Below are 24,552 nucleotides of genomic sequence, written 5' to 3'. Positions count from 1 at the left end.
TTGTTTACAAGGAAGCCTTGTCTTTGTTCTAGAGCTCTGCCCTTGAATCCTTGTCAAATGTCAGATCTGCTTTATGGATATTTTCATCTGTCTGCATCGGTTTATTTATGCGCACGGTTCAAACACAAAAGAACAGTTTTAGTGCTGCAAGTTTATTTCAGCTCCGTGTCAGAGGGGAGGAAAGGGGACGAGGATGATGCCGTGTGCGTGGATTTAGACATGGCCAAACGGGTTCTGCTCCCACAGCAGGCAGGGAAAGGTGACAGCATTTCAGAGCTGGGGGTGTTACATCTGCAGGGCTGATGAGCATGTGGCAGTGGCAGCAGTCCTGGCTGCTCTGTCCCCAGGAATGTGGGGGCTGCAGGGATGGGCTGGGAGCTCCGTGCGCCATTCTGACGCCAACCACAAATGGAAGCTAAAAAAAAATAAAATCCTCCATCAATAAACAGCACCGATTGCATCGCGGGGTTACCGAGACCTGTGAGCCCTTCCACAAAAACCTTTCCGTGCTGCAAGCTGAGTCAGTTCCGGCCACAATGAAGAACGTTTACTGAAGCTGTTTAGGGAAAACTGATGGAGAAAGTAAACAAAATGTGATGGCTGTCCTTTAGCACAGGGTTTGGTCCCCAGTAGCAGAGCTACGCCTGCCTCTGCCAGCCCTGTCTGCACACAGATGATACCCCCAGGCACTGTGCTTTGCTGCATGCAGGCACACACCAAGGCTCTTGTTCAGCAAACTAATTGGGGAAAGAACTGCCAGCCTTGCTGCCCACTGCTGGCCTTGCAAGACTCGTGTCCTGGCTCACCCCCCCCCCCCCGAATTCAACCCGTTCCCCTGCTCCTCGTTAGGGGAATAGTTTCCTCTGTGGTTTTCTCCTCGCGGGGCCCTGGGGCTGCTCTCTGTTGAGGAAAATTCTTTGATCAGTAGAAATTACACCAGGAAAATATTTTCCGTTTCTGTTAGGATAAAAATGGCTCAAGCAAAGCATGATTGATTGCTGAAAAATGGAGGAACCCCAGTGCCTTTTCGGAAGGCTTCCTACTGTTCCTGCAGACAGTAAACACAGAACAGATTTAGCAGCAGAGCCCAGCATGAGGCAGCCTCTCACTGCAATAATAGCAGAGCCTTTACTTTTTTTTTTTTTCTTCCCCTTTTTCCTTTTTATTTAAGAAATCCATTTGACACAGCTGATGGAAGGCATGCTGAGGCTCGCCTCGCAGCACCGCTCTGCTGGAGATGCGGCCGTCGCTATTTGCTGCTGTTTATCCCAGTGTAGCAACCAGAACTGCATGACAAACTGCAAACAGGAGCAGAGCATCAGCAGAACGCTGAGGTGATAAACCCAGGAGAGGCACTGCATGTGCTCAGAGAACTGCGCCCAGCATTGCCCATACGGCACTGGCATGGCGTGGCCAGGCATGGGCAGTGCTGGGGCTGCACCAATCCCAGCCATTGCTCGTAGCAGAGCTTTCTCCATGAGGAGATGCAGGAAAAGGGCTCTGCCCGAGCAGCAGCACCTCACTATCCCTAACATGAAACCAGGTGGAGCAGCAGGGGAGCTGGAGGAGAGAGACTTTGGGTTATTGCTAATCATCGTATCAGGCAGTACTGCAACTAGCAGCAGTCCCAGATGCCTCCTTTTGGTATTATACATGCAAATACAGGCATGATTTATATATTGGAAAAAAATCTGTATTTCATAGTAATCTACTTTCTTCATAGTATTTACTATTCAAATTACCCCAGCTCCTCATCATAAAGAAGGAACCTGCTGTGCACGGCTCTGAGTAAATACCGAAGGCGACAGCCCTGCTGTTGCAATGCTGCAATCAAAGCATGTCCCAGTGCCAGTGGTGAGGATACAGGTGGCTGTGTGCCCTTGGCTCCATTAAGGGACAGCATCCACTGTGTCTCCAGCCTGGGGAGCGCACTGTCCTGTCCCTGCACACCCAGGCTGTTCCTATGCTCTGCAGGGATGCATGCGGTTGCTGCAATCTCAATCCTAGAAGGAGGCCAGAGACCTTTGCCAAGACCTGGTTTTAGCTCTGGCTGCTTTGCAAAGTTATTTTTATTCAAATGCTAATGTTTTAGTTGCTGGTTCTTTCTATTTATGAACGGCTTTAATGGTGCATAGCTTTGTAGCTGCTGCACCAACCCTGGGGACTTTGGGCTCAAAACAAGTCCTTTCCCTCAGGGCCCTTCGGGCAGCCTCCAGCTGGCTGCTCAATTTGCAGTGCTTCTGGTTCCCAGCACTGAGTCCATGGGAACACAGGAGCAGCCTCCTGCTTTGGCTGATTTGAGGTTTGGTGGCAGAGCCAGGAAAGCACTGGCAAGGACCCAAAGCAAGGAGCGTGGCGTGGCAGGTATACTCCAAAGGTGCACAAATGGTGGAAGCAATCCATGAGAGATGCTGAGCCCTGGGCAGTGCCGTGCCACTGGGACAGCCCCTGTTCATCATCTCTGCAGAGATGGCTCTTCAATCTGTTCCTTATTCCTCTCCTTTATTAGGCATAATGTAGCAGTTCCTGTCTCCTCCTCCGTCTGAGCTGTAATTAGTGCTTTTTGCCTTGAGTCATGTCCTTTCATCATCTCTGGACTGCAGTCACTCTTGCCAAGGTGAGCAATCCTGCAGGCAGTGATAGAGCCCTCTGCACTCCAGCCAGGCCAGGTGCTCTGAGGGACTCAGTGCCCAGGGCATGAACCAGGCACAGCATCACGTCTCGAGCGAGCAGTGGTGCCAAGGAGGTTATGGCAGTTACATCCCACATCCTCTTGTTCCTCCCAAGTGGAAACTGCAAAGCAAACTTGGTTGTTACTGATAAATCCCTATGAGACCAGCAGCTGAGCCATGCAGGAGAAGGACAAGTACTTGTCTCCCAGTTTGCCTCCTCTGGCACAAATCACAGGGTGGTGGTGCAGGACAGCTGGCAGGAGGTTGTAGGCATTCACTGCTTTTCCAGCAGGGTGGTTGTGCATGGGACCTTCAGGATGATGGCAGCAGCTGAGGAGATCTGTGATGGTGCTACAGACCTCCTGGGCACTTAAGGAAAGTTGACCATGAAATGTTTTATAGCTTATGAGAAGCTCATAAGGCAGCCAGGACCTGCATAATGGTGGATTTTTAATTACTTAGATACTGATGGACATAATAGCTGTGCAGCAAACCACAAAGGGAAACCTGTGGCTAGAGGGGAGAGCAAGATTGATCTATGTGCAGCATATTAAATAACTCAAAATGTTCAGAGCCTCTTCTGGCCCTGACTCCAGGAGCAGAGCCAAGTATGATAAATAAGGTTAGGGCTGAGAAGTGTCTGGAATCCAAATGTTTATATTTTTGTTCGATTTCAGATGTTCACAGGGACAAAAGATGTAGCAAGAGACACAACCCTGAGCTCTGTGTGCCGTGCTATGTGGGTGCTGTGGGGCAGAGCTGGTTGTGGCTTCTAAAGGGAAGGCAGCTCAGGGGCTCTTGCATGGGTTTGATGAAAGCTGGGAAACACCTGGAGCTGTGCTGTGCCATGCTGTGCTGCTGCACTGTGCTGTGCCATATTATGCTGTGCCATGCTGTGCTGTGCCATGCTGTGCTGCTGCACTCTGCTGTGCTGTGCCATATTATGCTGTGCCATGCTGTGCTGAGCCATGCTGTGCTGTGCCATGCTGTGCTTTGCCATGCTGTGCCACACCACACTGTGCTGCACCATGTGGTGCTGCGCCATGCTGTGCTGTTCTGCTATGCCATCCTATGCCACGCCGTGCTGTGTTGCACCATGCTCTGCCGAACCATGGTGCTGGGTGGCTCCTGTGCTGCAGTCCCACAGTAGAATTGTGTGCAGCAGCTCTGTTTGTACTGATAAGGTGGATTGCTGTGTGGGCAGCACTAATTTGGGTTTGCAGCCACTGCAGTGGTTGTGGCTGAGCTCTATGGCACTGTTGCTGTGCTGGGCTTGCATGGCAGGAACTCCCCCAGCCTTGGGGGATGCAGGAGAAAGCATGAAGCTGAGTGCAGCCCAACAAACAGCCCTTCTGTGCCAGTGCACCATGCTCCACTCACCCAAATTTGCTATGCTCCCATACAACGAGTGTGGAGCGCTGTGCTGTTTTCAAACTCATCACAACATCTTTAGGCAGAGAGCCCACTGAATTATTGAAATGCAGCCTGCTTCCCGTTGTAATGCACCTGAGACCTCAGATGTCTGTGCCTTGTGATCAATAGTAGACAGCAGCAGTTTGGAAACAGAGAGGAATCAAAGCTTTGGCACAGCAGCCGTCCCAGCTGCCAGGAGCAGACAGGAAGGGCTGAGCACTGAAGGATCTGCACACACCCACTGTACAGAGCAGGTCTGATCTGTGCCAGCGTTGTCACTGTGCTGCTCTCACACAGCATTCCATAAACTGCAGGTGGGTACTGGAGTGGCAATGCTAAATCATGACCTGAAGCAGTGATGGAGCACCTGGTGGGAAGGCAGGGCCAACCCAGGGGAGCTCAGGTGTAAGCAATGCACCCGAGTAACCAGAAGAGCTGGAGCCAGGATCCTCCCCTTCCCAGCCCTCATTTAAAGGTTGGTAGTGGAGCTGAGGGTTTCTCACTGGAGATCCCTGCCTACCTGTGGCCTTTTGAAGGTAAGCAGCTCTTTTTCTTAATTTCTACACCTATGGCTGCTGCATCTGGGCTTGTCCTCATCTACTGCAGCCAAAGACTTTGCCACTCTGCTGTTATTGCTGTACTTTCCATCACATTATAGCATTACAGGTACAATGAGGCCTTCCTTTGTCCACCTGGAAAAGCTGTGAGTTGTCTCTACCTTTTCTCATCCCTAAGCAGTACTGGCAGAGCTGAGGGCCATGCAGGGGGGGTCCCAATGTCCCCTCTGGCCCCCCTGTCCCATTTCACTGTGAGAGCCCTCATTACATTTTGCATTTGGAGTGACTTTTCCCCCACTCTAGTTTGCTGTTTGCCTGAAATGGTCTGAAGTGTAATAGCCCGAGACAATCATCAGCATGAAATATCTCCCACATAAAATATGCAGCAGCTATTCAGGAACGAAGATGGAGTGGAACGAGGGCTGCCAGATAAAGATTTAAAGGTGCTGCCATGCTCCTATAGGTTGTTTACTGAAGATATTTCCTCCTAAGCTCCAGTTTTAAGACTGCCTTTCAAAAGAGGGCACCAAATAAAATTTAGCAAGGAGCTTTAACAATTCAAGCTCCGGTGTGCTGAGCTTTTTGTTGCCCTTATGGGAATGAAGCCTCATTTCAAAGGACCTTGACTTTCTTCTGATAGTGCAGGAGAAGTGGCACTGCCAGCGCTATTTTTGCACTGAGACACTGATTGGGTGTGAAATCTGTCTCTGGTGGCTGTGCCAGCAGACCCAGGCAGACAAAGCATGGATGTACATGGCCTGATTTCCCCTGAGATGCTGGGGAATCTGGGGCTTCTTGGTGAAGCCAGGCCAATTGAACAGCAGGCATTGTGGAAAAAGCTTTCCCAGCCATCTTGGCACTGATGTGGCTGCGTGTCCCCCCTATCCTGCAGCCTGGGTTGGGGAAGGGGTGCACAGGGTGTAGCTGAGAATCTCTGCAGACATACAGGGCTGCAGCTCTGTGTGCAGCCCCGGCGGAACCATTCTGCTCTCCCCATCCCAGCTGGCTCTGGATGATTGGAGCATTGCAGTGACAGGGCAGTCAGTGCCTGCCAGCAGACACCCTGTGAGTAATTGTGGTCCGGCTGTGGCTGCAACGTCTGTTTAGGATTTCTGCCTGTTACTCAGCCTGGAAGCAGGCATTGCAGTAAGCAAAACTGTCTGACACAGAAGTAATAATGAAATGCAAGGCAATCAGAGCCCTATTTCGTAGACTGGACAGCTTGCTGTTTCCAGCCCAGGTATCATGGAGCCATGGAGTATCCTGGGTTGAAAAGGGCCACAAGAATCACTGTATCTCACTCCTGGTGACCTGCAGTGCAGCTAGCTGCCTGTGACCCGTGGCTGCTGGGACCCCCTGGGCTCAGAATGGTGCCCTGTCCCAGCACTGCAATACTGTGCTCTGCTGCTATGCAGGCAGGAGGGTCTGTGCCCAAAAGATGCCGGGTCTGGCTGTCAGAGGCTTTGGGTCACAGTGGGAAACGCTGTCCTGCAATCTGCTGGCACAGTCAGCACTCCCGAAGCGCAAACTAATGTTTTGTTTCATCTGCTCTCTTCCCCCCTTTCACTCCCCCCTTTTTCCTGGGCTACCGGTGATGCTGTTGGCAGCTCGCACCCAGGCGGCTGCACGGCACCGGGAGAAAAGCAGCTTTCTGCTGCCACCTCGTGATGGCAGCAGGCTTTCAGCCGGGGAAGCGTGTTTGGGTTTCTTGGAGGAGTTCTAGGGCAGATGAGCACCTGGGAATCGCCCCTTAACGAGCCCAGCAGCGCGGTTCGTCCCTAGAAGCTGCAGCTTTATTAGGCTGTGTTATTCCTGCAGCAGAGTCCCAATGTCACAGAGGCCATCGGTGGCACAATCCTGCTGGTGCCTTGGGTTGATGCTCCCTGTGTGCTTTGGGGTGATGGATGGCAGCACTCTCCTCCCCAAGGCAGGCTCGTGTTTCAGAGCAGCGTGGAATCATGAAATCCTGAAGAGATGCTGCAGAGCAGGCAAGGAAGCAGTGGGGAGGAGTGAGCTGAGACCTGCACGAGCAGAAAGGTGCAGCAAGCACTGTGCCATCAGACACTGATCAGCCCTTGTCTGGTGCTGTCCCTGACGCTCTTGAGGAAGATGAAGATGTGTGACCCGCCGGTTCCCTTGGCCTCCAGTGCAACTGGGGGCTTGCCAATGGAAGCAGCCTCTTCCTGCCCTGCCCTGGCCTTGGCCACAGCGATGTACTTGGTGACGATGGCGATGTGGTGGGACCTGAAGTCCACCAGTGCTGTGATGCAGTGGTTGAACGCCTCACGGAGCCGCGGGTCTGCAGAGCTGAGGATGTGCTGCCGCAGGGAGGGAGCCTGGCTGATGTCCCTGATGAAGGCACGGTGGGGAGGCGGCATGTAGTCCCTCATCCTGTGCAGGAACGAGGCTGCAAAACACCAGCAGAGATGTTGGGAGAAATGAGAAGAGGCCTTTCTGTAGGTGGGAATATTAGATTGCTTTTCCCCTTCTTGTTTGCCCTTGGAAGGCCTGCCTATGCTTTAGGGGGGGTGGAAAAAAAGAAGAGTTAATGTTAAACCACAGGAGAACCTTTAGGAGTTGGTGTGATGTAAATCCAAGGGAAGAGGAGATGCAGAAGGATGAGTCCCTGTCCAAAGTTCAATGCAAATGCCCTCCAAGAAGTTGACGTTTGCTGGCACTTCCCCTGCCCTCTCCTCCTTCTCCTGGATGCCTATGGGAAAGGTTTCACCTTTCAGATCCTTGAGCACAGGAGCACGCAGGGGCTGAGCCTTGCTGGAGGGCTGTGCTGGGCCCCACAGCTGCAGGGTCTATGGGGTACCCCAAAACCCCCAAACCAGCTTCCTGCTGGCTTTTCCCTTCTGCCCCTGGCACTGAGTTCTGCTCTTCAGTATCAGCAAGATCCCTGCGCAGCCTCTTGTCCTCAGCTCTTTCTGAACGCGTTAAATTAATTGAGAAGCAAACCCTTATTAGGTCAAGGCTTCATTAGTGTCGGCTTTAACCCTAAAAGGCAGATTTTAGCCTTTGCTCTCGGCGTTTGTGCATTATTTGCTATTAGGCCGGCTTTGCTAATTTCTGATAAACACTTTCTGGTGTGGGCAGAGCGATGTGAATGGATGAGCTCAGTTACTGGCAGGGTGCTGGCGTGCTCCTCTGCTCAGCTCTGTACCCATATATAACCTCAGCAAAGAGCTGACGTGCAAAAAAACAAAGTCTGTTCCTCTGGGAATTTATAGCAGCACGGAAGTGTGCCAGAGCCTGGTTTATGGACTTCCTCATATTATGTACTGAGGACAGCCAGAGGCAGCAGAAGGGTTTTGGAGGGCAAGGTGGGCTGCTGTACCTGCTGTAGGCACAACGGGAGCTGCACAAAGGGCAATGCAGCGGGTTGGTTCTGTGCAGCCCCTGAGAAAAGGGAGAAGTGTTGGACTTACTGCTCTCCTGGCTGTGTTGAATCCCCAGGAGCTCATCGAAAGCGTGGAGCACGGAGCTCTGTGCTGCGCTGCCTCCTGAAAACGCCATGGGTTGCTCGGAGACTCCTTCGTAGAGCAGCCCGTGGGGCATGGCCGTGTTGTCCCTCCAGCTGCACAGACATGGACAGGTCAGCACAACCAGTGCTGGGCTGCAGGAGTGACCCTGGGCTGGTAGATGAAGTGCTGCCTTCCTGCACCCAGCCGTGCATCACTGCGCCCTGAGAGCTGTCCTCAAATGCGAGATAAATTCGGGAATAAACAGCACGTCAAGGTGCACTGCAAGGTCACGGTGCAGGGAGAAAACCATAATGGTGTGTTTTGTTATGAGCCCCGGGGCTGCATCCTCATCCACTGCCTTTATTTCAGCAGAGAACGAGCCCAGAATGTGATTTCCTCCCTCTCATGAAAGATGCTCATCCCTAGCAAGGCCAGGAACTGAGCTGCTCTGCTGCCTCCCCCCTCTGCACGCCATTAACTCACAGCCGTGTCACCCTGCTTGTGCAAAAATGGATAAATGCTCTCCTACAAATGGAGAGAGGAGTTATAATTTCAGAGCCATAATGTGCCTGGCACAAAAATATCTCCTGACCTCCTGAAGAATGCACTGTTTCATGGGGCTTTCAGCGTTGGCTGCTGGTGCTGTTTGACTGCAGGAGCAGATTTTGCTCAAATTGCAGAGAAAATAGATTCATTATCGAATACCTTAATATTTTTAGTTCTCCCAGGGATGTATTTATAGTAGCCTTTACTAGTGGGAAGTACTTATAAGCAGAAGGGAATTCAGAGACATGTTTTTCCAGGCTGATGACCATCATGACAAGGTCAGCTTGGATTAAAAAAAAAATGAAATGAAAGAAACATCATCAGGATGCATGGAGCCTTTTGACTTAGGAATGCTGAGAAATGCTGAACAGAAATAAAAATAGAAACCTTCTGAGAAGGCCAAGAGCAGAGAGGATTGTGATGCTGGCAGCCCTGTGAGGAGCTGAGGGACAGCAAAGCCACGGCGCTGCGCTCTGCTGCTCTGAGCAGGTGATGTGGGTGGAGGGAAATTCACCCCACTTACCCAGAGAGGAAGATCCTGATCACGGTGTAAAATACTGCTGGATCCACGTAATCTAGGTGGAAATTAGACCAGAGGTGTTACTGTGGGGAAAATGCAGGTGGTGGCTCCTGCAGCAATGCTTCCCGTGGGCTCCCTGAGCAGAGGGGACCCCGCTCTGCCCTCAGAGCAGGGCTTGGTGAGGTGCTCAAAAGCACAGTGCATTCACACCATGCATCCAATGAGCCCTGAGGGTGCAGGCTGCTGTTACTGTGCATCCATTCCTGGTACCGTGCATCTGCTGCAGGGCTTTGTCCATGTCTCCAATGGCTTCTGCCAGCTCTTGCAGGGCTTGGTGCAGGCGCTCATCATCAAAGTGTTGGAGGGCGTGAATGGCCTGAATGGTGGCCTGCAAGGAGCAGAGAAGGAGAGCGTGAAGTGATGGGCTAAGATGGGTGGAGGGAAATGCACCCCACTTACCTAGAGAGCCTGTGCCCTGAATACTTGTGGGGTCAGGTGGCTGCGGGGCTTGCAGCACCCTACCTTGATGCCAGGCACAGCTGCTTTCTCCACCAGGAGTGTGACGAGGATGAATCCGCGCAGGCTCTCTCCCCCAGGCAGTGATATGATGGGCTCCAGGTTCCTGCAGGGCAGCCAGCAGCTGTTTCCCTGTTTCCCTGCCTGTCTCCAGCCCAGACACCACGCGTGTGCTGCGCTCAGGGGCTGCAGCAGTTTGCACTGAGCACCAATGCAGTGCTGCATCCTAGAAATGGGTGAGTGGTTTGGATGATCTGCACAAGACTCGGTGTGCAGCTGCCTGCTCCAGTGCTGGGCCAAAGCATAACTCAATCCTTGGGGGGAAAAACCTCCCAGGTGCAAAATGTCCCACTCTTCAAGCACAGGTAGGCAGGGAAATGCTCTGCTCTGCCTCTGAGGGATCCTAAACCCTTCCCTGGTAGCACTGCTCTGCAGAGGTTGGAGCTGTAGTGGTTCTGCCATGGTGCATTGCTGCTGTTGCAGTGGTGTCTGTGTGCCAGGGACTGAATTGTTTCTCTCACTGGGTGAGAGAGGTTTAACCCAGCAGAGCCCTGCAGTGTGGGAGCACTATGCCAATTCAAACAAAACTAATGCTGTTAGAAAATAAATAAGCATCTTAAATACTTACTTAATTTCCAGGGGCCTGGAGGCATTTTGAGCATCGACAGCAAATACACATGAAAAGGGGGAGAAGCAGAGAGATAGAGAGATGTTATAAACGGTTCTAGCAGTGGGCTGTGCTGCATAGGATGCAAACAGGGTCGCTTGCCAGTGGGAGGTCCAGCCTTTGGCCACTTGCCCCCACATGTACCGTGGGGCAAAACCCTTCCCTGGCTTTCAGCCATGGGTCAGCCCCAGGCTGTGGTGGTTCCAAATGGTTTCTGGCTGTGATGGGAGCTCTGTGCTGGACAGGAGCCACGCTCGCCTGGTTACCCGCTGGGATCCTTCCTCCTCCAGTTGGCCAGGACGAAGTCTGCATGGGTGAGGATGGGGGGCAGCCCCAGGGCCTGTGACACCTCCCAGAAGGGGACGGCCAGGTTGCAGGGCAGCACCTGGGGGGGCACAGAGCACAGCATGGGGCTTTATATCAGCTCTGGCATCACCCCTGCACGAAGGCTGTGGCCCCCAGAGAGCAGGGGCTGATGTTACCTTCGTGCTGCCCTCCTCGCCCTCCTGCCAGACGTAGCCCATGGTGAGGAAGCTGAGCACCAGGTGAGCCAGGTGCAGCTCCTCTCGTCCTTGGAGGTGTTGAGTGTTCAGCTGTGGCATCTGACAGAGAGACCCTCACGAGCAATGGGCAGCACGTGTGCCTTGTGTGCTCCCAGCCCAGCAGTGCCCTCCTGGCACCTCGCCTTGCACACCCCCAGTCCTGTGCTCTCCCTGTGGATATCTGTTCTTTTCCTCCCACCCCTTCAGGGTTTGCTGTTGATGGAACTGGTTGGGTTACATGTGATGAACCCTGGTAACCCTTGGAATCTCACTGCCCTGCACCGTGAGGTGTCTCAGCAGCTGTGCAATGAATTAGCTCTATGCCAAATTAAGGCTTTGCTTTTGCAGGCACAAAAGTGACCGGTGCTAACCTGACCCAGTCAGAGCACTATTGGTTTGCTTTGCATTGACCTTTGCAGACCCAGCTGCATCAGACTGAAGTTTAAGAGCACTCCAAAGCCAGATGCAGTGACATGTACCTGGTGGATGCGTGCACGGAGCTGGTGGCTGGCGATCAGCTGGGGCAACTCCTGGGCAATGTCCATCCAAGGGCTGTAGGAAGGTGGCAGCTCTGTCTGGGGAGATGGCAGGAGGGAGAGCATCAGGCATCAGCACATCACATGCTGGGGACCAGAGAGATACACAGGTCCGTTCTGAGGCTGGGAGCTTGATCCTGCTCAGGGCACAGAGGGCTGGGAGATCAAGTCTGCACTTGAACACAGCTGCTTCATCCTGGTGCAAAGCAGCTGCAGGTCGGGGAAAGGGAGCACAGTGGCAGTGCCAGGTGTGCACAGGGCAGTGCTCCACTGCATGGGGAAAGGTTCTGTGGCAAGGGACAGGAGCACCCATCCAGCCCTCAGATTTGCAGCTAATGGCTCGTGTCTGGTTCCTCCACTTGTAATACCAGCCCTTGTGATTGTGAACTAATGGCCGATAAACAACTGTCTGCCTGTCCCTGAGAGCTCCTGCTGTAAGCTGCGCCTGGTGACAAATGGCACCGCTTGTAGCGCAGGAGATTTGCCATCTAAATTCCCTCCTCGTAAATCCACAGCCGCTATCTGAATTGCAAAGCTCCTGCTCCTCTCCCCCTGTGCCGTTTGCTGCAGCCAGCGTAATCATTTTTAAAGCGAGCCAAAATCTCCCATGCATTCCTCCTTGGTTCTGTAAACTACTGTAAAGCAGTGCTGAGTGGCAACCCAACCAGCACAGCTCTCACCAACCCCAATATCTGCCTTTACTTTTATCTGCCCCGACTCTCTTTAGCACGCAGACCCGAGGGCACGGCCGTGTCCTACCAGAGGGTTGGGCAGAAGGAAGCCGTACTCCTCGGAGAGCTGGAAGCGGCTCAGTGCCATGGGCTGTAGGCTCTCCTCCTTCCCGTCCCCGGCCTCCATCCCAGCTGGGACACTCTGCTGCCCTGCTTTGTGCTGAGCCAGCCCCGAACCTTGGCCTGGGGGGGGGTGCCTGTGGCCAGAGGGGCTGAGCAAACACGAGTAAAGGTTGCTGATAAGCAAGTGCTGAGCTCCAGCCCCTGCAGCAGGGATGGAGCTGTGAGTATGGGGACATGGGGAGAAGCTCCAGCATGGCATCCCAGTGGTGTCCTCCCTCCAGGACTGGGGATTTTGTCCCTTGGGGGAGTGGTGTGTGCACCAATTGAGTCCTGAGCCCTGGGTTTGCACAGTGCTGCTGATTTACGTTCTCATAACAGCCTCGGTGCAGCCAAGGTAAATTAAGGGGAGCCACGGCTGAAGCTGCTGCCGTGCAGTAAGTGCTGCATAGCAGGGAGCAAAGCTCCCAGAGTCACATTTCATGTAGGTTGAGGATTAATCTGCATTTCCAGCTAACTTCTTAATGGCTGAACATGAGCTGAGGTTGTCTTTAAATTCCTGCTGTCAAAGCACAAGGCTATAATGTTGGATTAAATGTGCATTAGTGGATGGCATGCTCTTCCCATGGCAACAGCTCCGGGGGGGATGAGAGCAGAAGTAATGTATGAAGGGAGCACCTGCACCCTGCCCTGCCCTGCAGGGATCACAGACCTCAGGCACCAGAAACACCTTTTATTGAACAACACACACGAGGACACAACACAAAGGACACGGCCTTTCAGTGTCCCTCACACAGACTCCAGCCCCCTGCCCAGGGGTCCATGCTGCTGCTGCTGCTGCCTCCATTCAGAAGATCATCACAGACACCCACGAATTCGGCAAGATCCTTAAAGGCCTTTCCAGCTGTGCTGCTATGCATCCACTGTGCTCCTTTCCTTGTCAGTGCTTTCCTCAAACCTACAGTGGGAGCAGAAGGGGGTTCCTGTAAGTGCCAAACAGCACTTGCCTTCCCCTCCTCATGCCTATGGCAAGCTCTGGGCTCTGCCCCTCTTGCCACCCACACCCCATGGAGGGGAGCAGGCTCACTTCTCTTCTTGTGGCTGCTCTGTGGACAGACATTGCTTCAGCTCCTTTCTCTTTATCACCACGAAGATGAGCCCAAGGAGGATGGGCACACTGAGACACAAGGTGAGAAGCTGCCATGTCTTCAGTGAGCTCTTGTTCCAGGGCTCTGCAAGGGACAACTCCTTCAACCCACAGCAGCCAGAGGGGAAACAGAGGGGAAACAGCCCCTCCTGCACTCACAGCCCTCCTTGCTCACCACCACTCTCACTGCTCCCTCCCCGTGACTCTGCTTTCTCCCTGCAATCTGGGGGCTTCCAGCCAACATCACAGTGGCAATCCCCTTTGCTGTCACACACCTGCGTGGCAGAGGAAGAGAAATGATTTCTATCAGCTGACCATGAACGCATCCTCACGCCTGCAAGCTGCAGAGAACGCAGTGGTTCCAAAACCAAGCACGCGTAGCACTGTCACTTACACCGTGATCGTGGCATTTTCTCCTTATGTCACAACTGTAGTTCAAGACAGCAGCAGACACACACTTCTGTCCCATGCAGACCTAAAGCACAGAGTCAGCACACGATGGACACCCACCTCCTGCTTCACCCCATTCAGTGGCATTCATACTATGGATCTCAACTTGTTTGGGATCCAACCAATGGAAAAGCCACTGCCCCTGGGTCTCCACTGCTGCAGAAATGCTTCTGACAGCTCCTCCTTTCCCCAGAAGCCACCCCACACCTCAGCACCGCTCACCTTACGGTCGTCACAAACGCTGCCATCCCTCACCAGCATGGGGTCCCTCTCTGTGCGAGGCTGCATGTAGTCCAGCGTGACGCACAGCACATTCTGCACCCGCACGTAAACCACGGCAGCCCTCTCCTTGGTGAAGGGCACAGTGCCCAGGTACTCACAGATGAGCTTCCCGCAGCGGAGATCACTGCAGGCACGAGGAGCACAGGGCTTTGCAAACCACCCTCACCCTTCTGCTCCTCTTTGTGTCGCTCTCTGACACAAGAGGGCTCAGCGCAGCCACGGGAGAGAAGCATTTCCACAGCCCTCACCTCCAGGCACAGCTGTGGTAACCACTGTGATCAGAGCCGCAGTGCCCCATTCTGTCCCTTTGGCCATTGACTTCCTCATAGCAGGCCAAGGGTCCGTTTTTGGCATCTGCAAACACACATCATCACTGTCAGAAAGCCTCACCCCACCTCGCAGCTGGGCATCATCACTGGGACCACCTGCTGCACCCAGTGGTTTTGATTCTTGGCCCTTTATAACCCCTGCAAAATAGCTCCTCCAGCAGCATGTTGCCCCACCTTTGCCAAAGATCTCCTGGCACTGCTTGTCAGCAGTCTGGCACACCCCCCTGTAGCAGAAGGCAGTGTTCTGCCTGCAGGGATGCCCATCCATGACCCACAGGTTGGGTGCGCACGCCCCAGAGGTGCCATTGCAATACTCCTTCAGCTCGCATTCATCCTCAGAGCTAGTTCTGCACAGGGTTCCTTTCTTCCTAAACTGGTGGAAAGAGGCAGAACGAGAAGAGCTTTGCACAGTGCACACCCACAGGCAGCAGCACAGGGTCCTGTTAGGATGCTCTGCACACAGGTCTTGCAAACAAGCAATGCAACACCGCTGCAGCACGGCTCACCCTGCACCTGGAGCAGCACGGCCCCGACAGGCACTGCACCCCTTTCCTTGTCTTACAGCCCACAGTGCAGCAGGGATCACGCCGGCACTCCTGGAAGCAACGAGCACAGACTGTCAGGAGAGCTCATGCTGATATATGACAGGGATATATGGACAGAGCTCCAGGGGTTCCTGGCATGGCTCTTCCCCAGGCACAGCTCCCACCAGGGCTCACCACCCACCTCCGCCGACCCGCAGTCACAGGCCTCTCCCAGCTCCACCACTTTGTTGCCACACACTGGAGCTTTGTAGGACACGTTCACAAGTGGCCTGTTCAGGAGGCACTGCCCTTCTCCAGAGGTGAGAAAACGCTCCAAGTCTCTTATGCTGCAGTTGCTGAAGGCTTTGGCGCCAGCTGAGTGACTGTAAGCAGAGGGTGAGGTCTGTGCCGGGGCTCCACAGCCCTTCCCATCAGCAGAAGCTACATTAGGAGGACAGGAGCCTTACTTACACTGCACTGCTCTGCATGATGCAGGTGGCTCCCACACAGCTGCAGCTCCTGGGGTCATCGTAGCTCATCCCCAGGCTGAGCCCAAGCAGCTGAGCCACGGCCACTGAGAACACCTCCAGCGTTGTGGCACGAGGGTACTGCGAGGGCACTGCAGCTGTGGGGCACCGCCAGCCCAAAGCCCCCACACCACAGCTCAGCACCCAGCAGAGCAATCCCTGCTGCCAGCAGCCCTCACCCACAGCCCAATGCTGTGCCCAGGCACAGGGCTTCCTGCATGGACACAGGGCTCCATACCAAAGCTACTCCTCCAGCGCGGTCCTTGAGGCACAGCTTCCTTGCAGAGGATGCTCCCATGGAATGGGATTGCTCCCTGTAGCTGAGGACAGCACAAACCGAGCCCTGTGGTGCTGCCCTGCACTACACCAACACTCCTATTCCTGTCATCCCCACGCCAGCCATCCCCTCCTTACACAAACAGGAATGTTATGTCCTGCAGCTGCGAGGTACGATGTGTGCTTTTCCACTGCAGAAATCTCTGCAGTAACTCTTCAGCAGCTCCCGTGGTTTGAATCTTGTTCTTTTCTGTCCAGAGCTCCAGGGAAGTCAGCACTATGGTCAGGTTGAGGCGAGCAAACATCTGGAAAGAGGCAGAAACAGTGGCTGGTCGGGGCAACTTTGCTCCCCACTCTTTTGGTGTGGGGCCTTTTCCATCCCTCTGCAGCACTTCTCCCACCCAACTGCATGCACTCACGCTGTTCACGTAGCTGAAAAGCTGCACCATCTTCGTTGTCACCACGTATTTGTCTGCTCCCATGTAGTCGTACTGAAAGATGACAGATTGCAGAGCACAGGGGCACCCCGTGCAGGGTCTGCCCACAGAGCTGCCACCACGCATTGCCCCCACACTGGGCAGCTCTCCCATTGCAACCCATTCCGTGTCATTTTCCATGCCCAGGGAAGCTGCTTCCCACCTCTTGAGGCCTGCCAAGCCCTGTGCACATTTCCCCTGATGTTCTGTGAAGGTTTTTCCTAGGGAAAACAATTTAAGGATGGAGAAGATGCGAACTCACCAGAGCTTTGTCCAGAATGACGTGCATCTCCAGATACAGAGGGGACCTAGGAACAGCTTCCTTCGCCTTGAGAAGAACAAAACAAATCAAACAGCAACAAAAAATCCCCACACACATTTTAACAAGGGGAGTCATTAACATTTGAGGTGCTGAACAAATGCAGGAACAACACCCAGCTGCAGAGAACTGAAGATCTCCCAGGTCTATGGCATCACTTCACCGAAGCAAACTGCCCCGAGCTGTGCTCACCGCTCCATCCCATGGTTGTAGGGACACCTCTGCAGCCCAGGCGAGGGAGCTGCTTCCTCCCAGCGGCTGTGTGCCCACGTTTTCCCCCTCCATCTGATAAACGAGGTGCTGGTAGCCAGATGCAGCCTCCAGAGGCTTGATCCCATAGCTGGTGTTGGCGAGCTGCAGGATCCCACTGCAGGGTGAAGATGCAGGGCAGGAACGGCTCTGCTGCAGCACTGCCGGTCCCCTTGCCTGTGCTCCTGCTGTCACAGCAGGGCGGGCAGCTTACCTGAGCCCGGAGCAGGTGCTGAGTGCCACGACTGACCCTGGGAAACCCTCCACGTAGCCTTCATAGAAACAGTCGCGCTGGAAGCAGTGAAGCCGCACCATCAGCGCGGTGCCTGCTGTGTGGGGAGCAGCAGGGAGCAGAAACAGCGCCGGGCACCAGAGCTGAGCGCTGTGGTCCCGTCCCATCCCCGCAGGTTCCGAGGAACGAGCACCGAACAGACGGCATTTGGTGGCCGCTCCTCCCGGCCTCAGCGCACCGTCCACTGAGGTTCCGTGCGCTCCCCAGGGGCGGAAGAGCATCCCAAAGAAAGCAAGAGGCCTCAAAAAGCGTCCGTGCAGAAGGGAAACTGCACCGCTGCTGCTCCGGGTGTCCCCTCCAGCCCTACCCAAAGCCGTCGGGCGCAGCGCACGGCCGCACCGTTACCTCCAGATGCGCGAGTTCGGTCTGCTCGCCTCCGCCGCGGCCGTCGGTGTAAATCCGGACCTCCTCGGGGAGAAAAACTCTGCGCACAGAACAGATGGACCCTCCGCGGTGCCGCTCCGCTCCGCACCCCGCCGGGGCCGCCCCCGTTCGCCGCCGCCATCCCCGCTTACTGCTGCCGCAGCCGCACGGTGCGGGGACGGCCAGCGATGGGGATGCTGAAGGTTCGGGAGCGGGGCCGCCCCTGGGCCGCTCCTCCCAGCAGAACCGCCAGCAGAACCGCCAGCCCCAGAGCCGCCCGCATCGCCCCGACGACAGCCGGTTGCTTCAACGTCTTTATTGCTCGCGTGAATCCCCCGCGCGCTGCCCCGAGCCACGCTCCGGCTCCGGCTCCATCCCCGCACGGCTGCTCCGGCTGCTCCCGCTGCTCTCGTTGCTCCCGATGCTGCTGGTCGCCTCGTCTGCGGAGCTGCAGGGACAAATGGGGGCTCAGCACGGGGGGCTCAGCGCAGCCCGGTCCCTGCTCTCACACGCCGCCTCCAGCAGGACCGACTGCCAGACCCCATCACATCTCCATTCCCAAAACGTGTGCATCCCAAAATCTGTGCCCCATTATTTTGGGTTGGGGACACCGTCACGGAGCACACGGTGACGCCCCGAGGGACACCAAAGATGCCTGCCCTGTCCTGGACCTGCTCTCACGTTGTCTTTCTCACTCTCTCACTGCTTCACAGCGGGACAGACGTGTTGCTTTCCAGCTGTGACACCTGTAGCTCCTCCTGCATCTAACTTTTTCCCCTTCTACGTTTCCTTTCCCTTGGAACCAGCAATTTCTCCCAGGCCTTTTCTGCAGACAGCCAGCTGGGTGGCATGGAATATGTCCTCTGGATCTCAACAGCTTTCCAGGAGCTCCTACGGATCCCTGCTCACCCACCCAACGTCAACTCACTCAGCAGCTTCCATCTCACTCCTGGCACAGCGCCGCATCAGCCGGCTCCACTTCATGATCAGGATGACGATGCAGATGAGGATGGGGACGAGGAGGCAGAAGCTCAGCAGCAGCGCGTTTTTCAGCCTATCCTTCGGAGAGACCTTCGGGGCATGGCCTGGGGACAGAACCGCACGGCAGCCCAGGTGATGCTGAGAGCCCTGGGGCTGCTCGGAGTCGCTCTGTGCGCACTCACTCTCCATTTCCCGCAGCCGCTGCCCGCTGTCAGTGCTGCCACCCAGCGCAGATCCCCGCGTGCTGCAGTGGGGTGGATTCCAGCCTGGCTGGCAGTGGCAGTTTTTCTTGTTATTGCACACCTGCAAGTGCCAGAGTGAAAAGAAAACTCTCCGTTTCCAGTTTTCCGCTAATCTAGACGAGCAAATACTCCACGTTCCTTCATCCCATTTAATTTTGGCCTTAGAACATTAAATAGTCTCACTCGATTTCTCCCACTCTGCTGCACGATGACTCTGGAGGACGAGGACCCCCCCAGGTTTGGCCAAGTCCCAAACACCTGGAAATAACCTCTCGCTCCTCTTCAACACTGAGCAGCACAGCATCGCCTCCCCAGCAGCGCTGCTGTCACTTACCCCGTGCCCATGGCATTTTTTCTCTGCATTGCAGTCATAGTTCAGAATGGAGTGTGGGTGGCACGTGCCATTCATGCACACCTGCAAGTACAACAGGGAAAAAAACCCTGCTGGGCACTTTTCTATCTCCCTTCATCAAGCTGATGATGTCCCATGATCACAGGGTGTAACAGCTTTGGAAATAGCTGCTATTTTGCAGTATAATCTGCTTATTGCCTGTGCCATTGGCTTACTGATCGTCTCTAAGACCAAGGGATCTTTCATAGAGCAATGGCCAGCTTGGGGAACACTTCTTACCTTTCCAGGACCACATTTTGTGCCGTCCTTAACCAGGAGAGGATCTGCCTCACTGGGTGCATGCATTACATCAAAAGACACGCACAGATGTTCTCGCACTTGAGCATAAATGATGGCACCCTTTAATTTGGTGAAGGGAACTTGATTTGGGTATGTGCAGATGAGCTTTCCACAACCCAGATTCCTAAGAAATTCATTAGAGCACAGCAAAGGAAGAAAAGTCAGTGTGCAGAACGCAGCAGTGTGAGATCTTTGCATGAAGTGTTGCTTGGGAAGTAAAGGGAAGCACCAACCAAACACCCTGGGTTACACCTACAGCCAGGAGCAGGGCTGGTAGCCATCCAGCAGCCGATGGCCGCAGTGCCCAAACCTATCCTGATGACTGTTGATTTCTTCATAACACACCAAAGGGGCGTTTTTTGCACCTGGAAGTTTGGAAGCAACGGAACAGAATGGCTAAACACGGCTGTGTTTAGCATAGATCAGTTCTTTAGGTTAGAGGGACCCGTTCCCAGTTGGGGGGGGGGGGGTTCTGGCCCCAAAAGCACTGCGCCAAGTGCCTCTACCTCTCCCATAGAACTGCTGGCACTGCAGCTCAGCAGACTGGCAGCGCCCGTGGTAGCAGTAGCCTGTGCTGTGCTCACAGCTGTGCCCGTCCTGCACGTAGACATCAGGGGGGCAGGAGGCAGAGGAGCCGTTGCAGAACTCGGGCAGATCGCACTGAGCGTCGGCGGAGGGACGGCACGGAGTGTTGGGAGCTTTGAACTGGGATTGAGCACCAACTGCTGGCTGCGGCTCTGTGAGCACCGCACCCTCATCCCGTCCATCCGGCTCCCACCCAGCGTTTCAGCCTTGTTCAGCGTGATGCTTGCCTTAACTCCCAGCAGGGACTCGCCCGTCTCACCTGGCATTTTGCACAGCACAGTCCCAAGGAACACTCCGAGCCGGGCTTCAGCTTGCACTGCGTAGTGCAGCACGCATCCACTGCACACGCCTGCAAGCACACTATGAGCTTTTGCTCTCGCTGCAGGATGAGTGCTGCCCCCGTCCTGCCGTCAGGGAGCAGGGCAGGGATCCCAGCCCCACAACCATTCCCCATCCCTCTCACCACATCGCCACCGCAGTCGCACTGCTCGTCGTGCTCCACCACGCCGTTGCCGCAGACGGCGGCTCTGGGGTCGGGGTGCAACTGCAGGGCACTGAGGAAGGGGCACTCTGGGTTTAGCCATAGGAACTGCTCCAGGTCTGCAGCGCTGCAGCTGCTGAAGGTCTTTGCCCCACCGATGCGTCTGAAAGAAAGGGTGGACCTCGGGGGTTGTGTGCTGGCGTTGCCACTGCTGTGGCACTGGGCAGCATTCCATCTGGATTTTGGAAAGAAAAGGTATTGCTTTGCAATAGAGAAGCCTTTATCCTTCCCAAGCAGATTTAGGATGGATGTCAGGGGGAAGTTCTTTGCTATGAGAGCGGTGAGGTGCTGGAACAGCTGCCCAGAGTGGCTGTGATGCCTCCTCCATCCCTGGAGGTGTTCAAGGCCAGGTTGGATGGGGCCCTGGGCAGCCTGGGCTGGTATTGAATGTGGAGGTTGGTGGCCCTGCATGTGGCAGGGGGTTGGAGCTCCGTGATCCTTGAGATCCCTTCCAACCCTGGCCATTCTGTGATTCTGATGGGGATTGGGCAGTATTGAGAAATTTCTTGCTCTCAGAAATAAAGCTTTGCTTTTCAAAAGCAAACCCCCATTTATCCTTCCTCCCTTCCCAAGCAGGTACCCCTGCACCACCTCCACCACCACCACATCTGCAGCAGAGCCCTCTGCTGGGGGTATCTGTAACACAGGGACCCCCGGGCACTCACAGTGCTCTCCATTCCATGACACAGGTGTGTGTGGGGCAGTGGCAGCCCCGGCCATCATCAAACCCCATGCCCAGGCTGCGCCCCAGCAGCTGCGCCAGGACGACGGAGAATGATTCCAGAGTCACGGCGCGCTGCAGCTGCAGGAGAGCAGTGCTGTTGGCTGTGATACGGGCTGGCCACATCCCCCCATTCAGCACAGCCCCATAGCACGACCCCATACCACAGCCCCATAGCACAGCTCCATACCACGGCCACAGCACCAGATGCATCTCTGCGGCACAGCATCCCCGGAGAGGTCGCACCCACAAAGTCAGCCTGGTCCCGGTACCTGGAACACAGCAGCTCTGTGCAATGCCCAATGATCCAAAGCACAAAGGTTTAGCAGCTCAATGCTAAGGCAGTGGCTTTCTTACATCAGCAGGTAGGGCACTACGTAGTGCCGCAGGATTGCGTTGCTCCTCTTCCAATTCAAGAAGCGCAGCAGCACCACTTCTCCAGCCCCCGTGGTCTGAATTTTGTTCCTCAACCTCCAGACCTCCATAGAGGACAACGTCACGGTCACATTCAGGGAGCTGAACATCTGGATGCACAACGACAGAGATGACCCTCATGTCGGGCAGGGAAGAGCCCGCTGCCGTTCTGCGCACGGAGCACCACCGCCCCTCAGTGGAGCGTTTCGTTATAGGACAACACGGCACCAAAGCGATTTTAGGGACTGGGAGTAAATCCCGGCACAGCACGGTTGAAAGCAAACGTGAGACAAAGCCGAGCAGCGCCGAGCTGAACCCGACCAGCAGAACTCCCCACTGCAGCATACAAAGCACAGGTGAAACTCACGCTGTCAAGGAAGCTGATGAGCTGAACCACCTTCTGTGACACGATGTATTGGTCGTCCCCCAGGTGCCTGTACTGGAACACAGGGATGCACGGTGGCTATTGGCCGTGCTGTGATGGGCTGAAGGCCACAAGGGGGCACAGAGAGATGTGGGACCACTGCAAAGCTCTGCAGGAATGCAGAGGACAACCACAGCCTGGAGTCGGCTGCGCCAGGCTTACCAAACTCCTTTCCAGAACCACATGGAGCAACACCTCTCTGCGGTGCCTTGACAGTAGCTGGAGGAGAAAAAAAGCTGGTCACTGTTAATTGATCTATCCATGTAATTGAGACGTAATGGGTGCTGAGCTCCGACAGAGCCAGAGATGTTGGTGCTGGGTCAGTCCCAATGACAGCACTCACTTTCAGAGCTGGTTGTGCTGTGTCAGAGCTGCCGTCAGCCGCCAGGGCATCCCTGCTGACCCCAAGGTGGCCGTGTGGGAGCAGAGCCTCAACTGCAGCCCCAGTGCTCACGGGATAAACCACGTGCTGGAAGGAGGGCGAGGAGCCCAGCGGCTCGATCCCATAGCTGGCATTGTGGAATTGCAGCAGGCCCCTGCAGGGGGCACAGCGTCAGTCTGTGAGCAGCGCCGGGCAGCACTGAGCACAGCAGCACTGCGCCCCATACCTGAGCCCCATGCATGTGCTGAGGGTCACTGCTGAGCCAGGAATGCCCTCGATGTAGCCACGGTAGTAGCAGTCGCCCTACGGCAAAGCAAAAGGAACCCTCAGCACATCCCAAACCTTCCCAACGATGGCTCTGGTTGCGTATCTGCATGGACAGCTTTCTGTTCCACCCCAGCACTTCCTGCATGGTTTAGGATGCCAAAAAGTGGAGAAAGGAGGGAAACTCCACTCTCCTGTAATAAGGAGAGACAAGTCTGAAAGCACTGAGCAGGAAGGCCACCCTGCAAACTGCCAACGGAGAGAAGCTAGCTGAGATTACCTTGATATAGGGTGAATCAGAGCGCAACGATCCTGTCTCGTTGTATGTGTAAATGCTGAAATCAGCAGGTAAAAAGAACCTGGAACAGAAATACAGCAAAACGCTCTGAAAACACCCAAAGAAATGTTTATCTGGGATTTCCCCAGATCAAACCAACTGCTGCAGCCACACTGCATGCGTACGGAGCCCACAGTCCCTGCAGACCCCAAACCACTGCCATTGGAGTTGCAGGCAGGAGCAGCCCCAGCCCCCAGCGCAGCCATGGGGGGGTGGCAGCAGGTTGGAATCGCCAAAACAGATTCACAGAATGGTGAGGGTTGGAAGGGACCTCAAGGATCACAAAGCTCCAACCCCCTGCCACACGCAGGGCCACCAACCTCCACATTTCACAGCAGCCCAGGCTGCCCAGGGCCCCATCCAACCTGGCCTTGAACACCTCCAGGGATGGACGGGGCATCACAGCCTCTCTGGGCAGCTGTTGCAGCACCTCACCACTCTCTCATAGCAAAGAACTTAAGAACAGGATGGAATGAACTCACTGCTGCTTGAGGTGAATGGTGTACGGCCGCCCTTCCACTGAGAGGATGTAGGACTGCGTGTCCTTGCATGGGCAGAAAAGCAAAGTAAGAGTTAGGAAAGGGAAACAAAACACAGGGAGCAGCTACAGAAGATGCTGCCAACTCCATCACCCACCCTGGGGCAGCTCAGGGTCTCTTCCCAGAGCTGCACTGTAAGGGCTGCACCCTGCACTGGTAGGCATGCACACACACACACACACAGAACAGTTTGATCCATACCATCTCTCCAGTTGTGTTTGAGAGCACCCTCTGGGGAACCGTGATGTGCAGAGGCACTTGTGAATCTAAAGAAACGAACTGGGTTTAGTGATCACAGCCCCTCCTGTGGGCACCTGTGAGCTGCGGTTGGGTCGGTGCGCAGCAGGAAAGGCAGCTTTGCATGGGTTGTGCCTGCAGAACTTCACCTGCTCTGCCTCGCAGCCATGCAGCACCTTTTATGAAGGTTAAACCAAAGCCCACGTATCGCTTGCAGGACCTGAGCCTGGCCGTATGAACTCTGAGCAATGGGAGCACGATTGGAGGCTCCAGGTCAGCTCACCTGCAGGGCTCACGGAGCCCACGCTCGCTGTTTATTGCATGCCAACATCTGCTTCACTAGGAGCTCAGCTCTGCCCCACGCCGTTGTGCTGCTGTCCCTGAATGGAACTTTGCACATTGGGCACAGCAGCACAACTCGTGCTCACTGCAGCAGGCAGCAGAAGGGCTCTTTGAGCAGCTCAACCCCCAACAGCAGAGCTCAACATTTGCTGAGAGCGAATCCAACCGGCACGGGGTCCTCCCAAGGACTCCTCCTTAGAAAGCCCCAAACCCTCATCCCTCTGCCCACCGATCACCCTGTGGCTGAGCTCTGAGCCGGGATCCCCACCCGCACAGCCCCACAAAGGGTCGGACTCACGCAGAACGTCCAGCATCGCCAGCAGCATCACCAGGAGCAGCTCCATACTGCGAGCCCTCCGGTAACGGCCCCTCTGTAACGGCCCCTCCGTGC

The 24,552-nt window shown here is 55.0% G+C and overlaps 3 protein-coding genes across 4 annotated transcripts; all 3 read right to left on the bottom strand.

Annotated features, from left to right (window-relative positions):
* Positions 1-6,413: 6,413 nt before the first annotated feature.
* On the bottom strand, positions 6,414-12,369 carry LOC128089983 (indoleamine 2,3-dioxygenase 2-like). Its single transcript, XM_052701891.1, has 10 exons — positions 12,196-12,369; positions 11,380-11,475; positions 10,841-10,960; positions 10,625-10,743; positions 10,320-10,334; positions 9,698-9,797; positions 9,446-9,563; positions 9,179-9,230; positions 8,074-8,222; positions 6,414-7,049 (listed from the first exon to the last, which is right to left on the bottom strand). Exons 1-10 carry the CDS (start codon positions 12,292-12,294, stop codon positions 6,700-6,702), a joined length of 1,218 nt encoding a protein of 405 aa, XP_052557851.1. The 5' UTR covers positions 12,295-12,369; the 3' UTR covers positions 6,414-6,699.
* Positions 12,370-12,940: 571 nt separating this feature from the next.
* On the bottom strand, positions 12,941-17,858 carry LOC128089967 (disintegrin and metalloproteinase domain-containing protein 32-like). Of its 2 annotated transcripts, XM_052701873.1 has the most exons (18): positions 17,614-17,858; positions 17,444-17,522; positions 17,021-17,097; positions 16,750-16,924; positions 16,501-16,566; positions 16,182-16,253; positions 15,901-16,067; positions 15,725-15,806; positions 15,431-15,567; positions 15,162-15,342; positions 14,942-15,031; positions 14,610-14,808; positions 14,355-14,460; positions 14,047-14,230; positions 13,769-13,849; positions 13,550-13,649; positions 13,315-13,459; positions 12,941-13,185 (listed from the first exon to the last, which is right to left on the bottom strand). In XM_052701873.1, exons 1-18 carry the CDS (start codon positions 17,742-17,744, stop codon positions 13,140-13,142), a joined length of 2,118 nt encoding a protein of 705 aa, XP_052557833.1. In that variant the 5' UTR covers positions 17,745-17,858; the 3' UTR covers positions 12,941-13,139. The 2 variants fall into 2 exon arrangements, with proteins under 2 accessions (XP_052557833.1, XP_052557832.1); XM_052701872.1 differs by lacking the exon at positions 17,614-17,858 and having other exon boundaries at positions 17,021-17,492.
* On the bottom strand, positions 17,777-24,505 carry LOC128089958 (disintegrin and metalloproteinase domain-containing protein 18-like). Its single transcript, XM_052701841.1, has 19 exons — positions 24,460-24,505; positions 23,784-23,869; positions 23,526-23,587; positions 22,987-23,065; positions 22,669-22,745; positions 22,404-22,596; positions 22,223-22,279; positions 22,004-22,075; positions 21,580-21,746; positions 21,413-21,494; positions 21,167-21,303; positions 20,220-20,604; positions 19,882-20,080; positions 19,632-19,740; positions 19,316-19,499; positions 19,019-19,099; positions 18,625-18,745; positions 18,390-18,546; positions 17,777-17,909 (listed from the first exon to the last, which is right to left on the bottom strand). The coding sequence occupies exons 1-19, from the start codon at positions 24,503-24,505 to the stop codon at positions 17,777-17,779; spliced, it is 2,427 nt and encodes an 808-aa protein (XP_052557801.1).
* Positions 24,506-24,552: the final 47 nt, after the last annotated feature.

This window comes from Tympanuchus pallidicinctus, unplaced genomic scaffold (assembly GCF_026119805.1).
Source record: "Tympanuchus pallidicinctus isolate F22 unplaced genomic scaffold, pur_lepc_1.0 scaffold41, whole genome shotgun sequence".
Lineage (NCBI taxonomy): Eukaryota > Metazoa > Chordata > Aves > Galliformes > Phasianidae > Tympanuchus > Tympanuchus pallidicinctus.
This window is presented reverse-complemented; position numbering and strand designations above follow the sequence as displayed.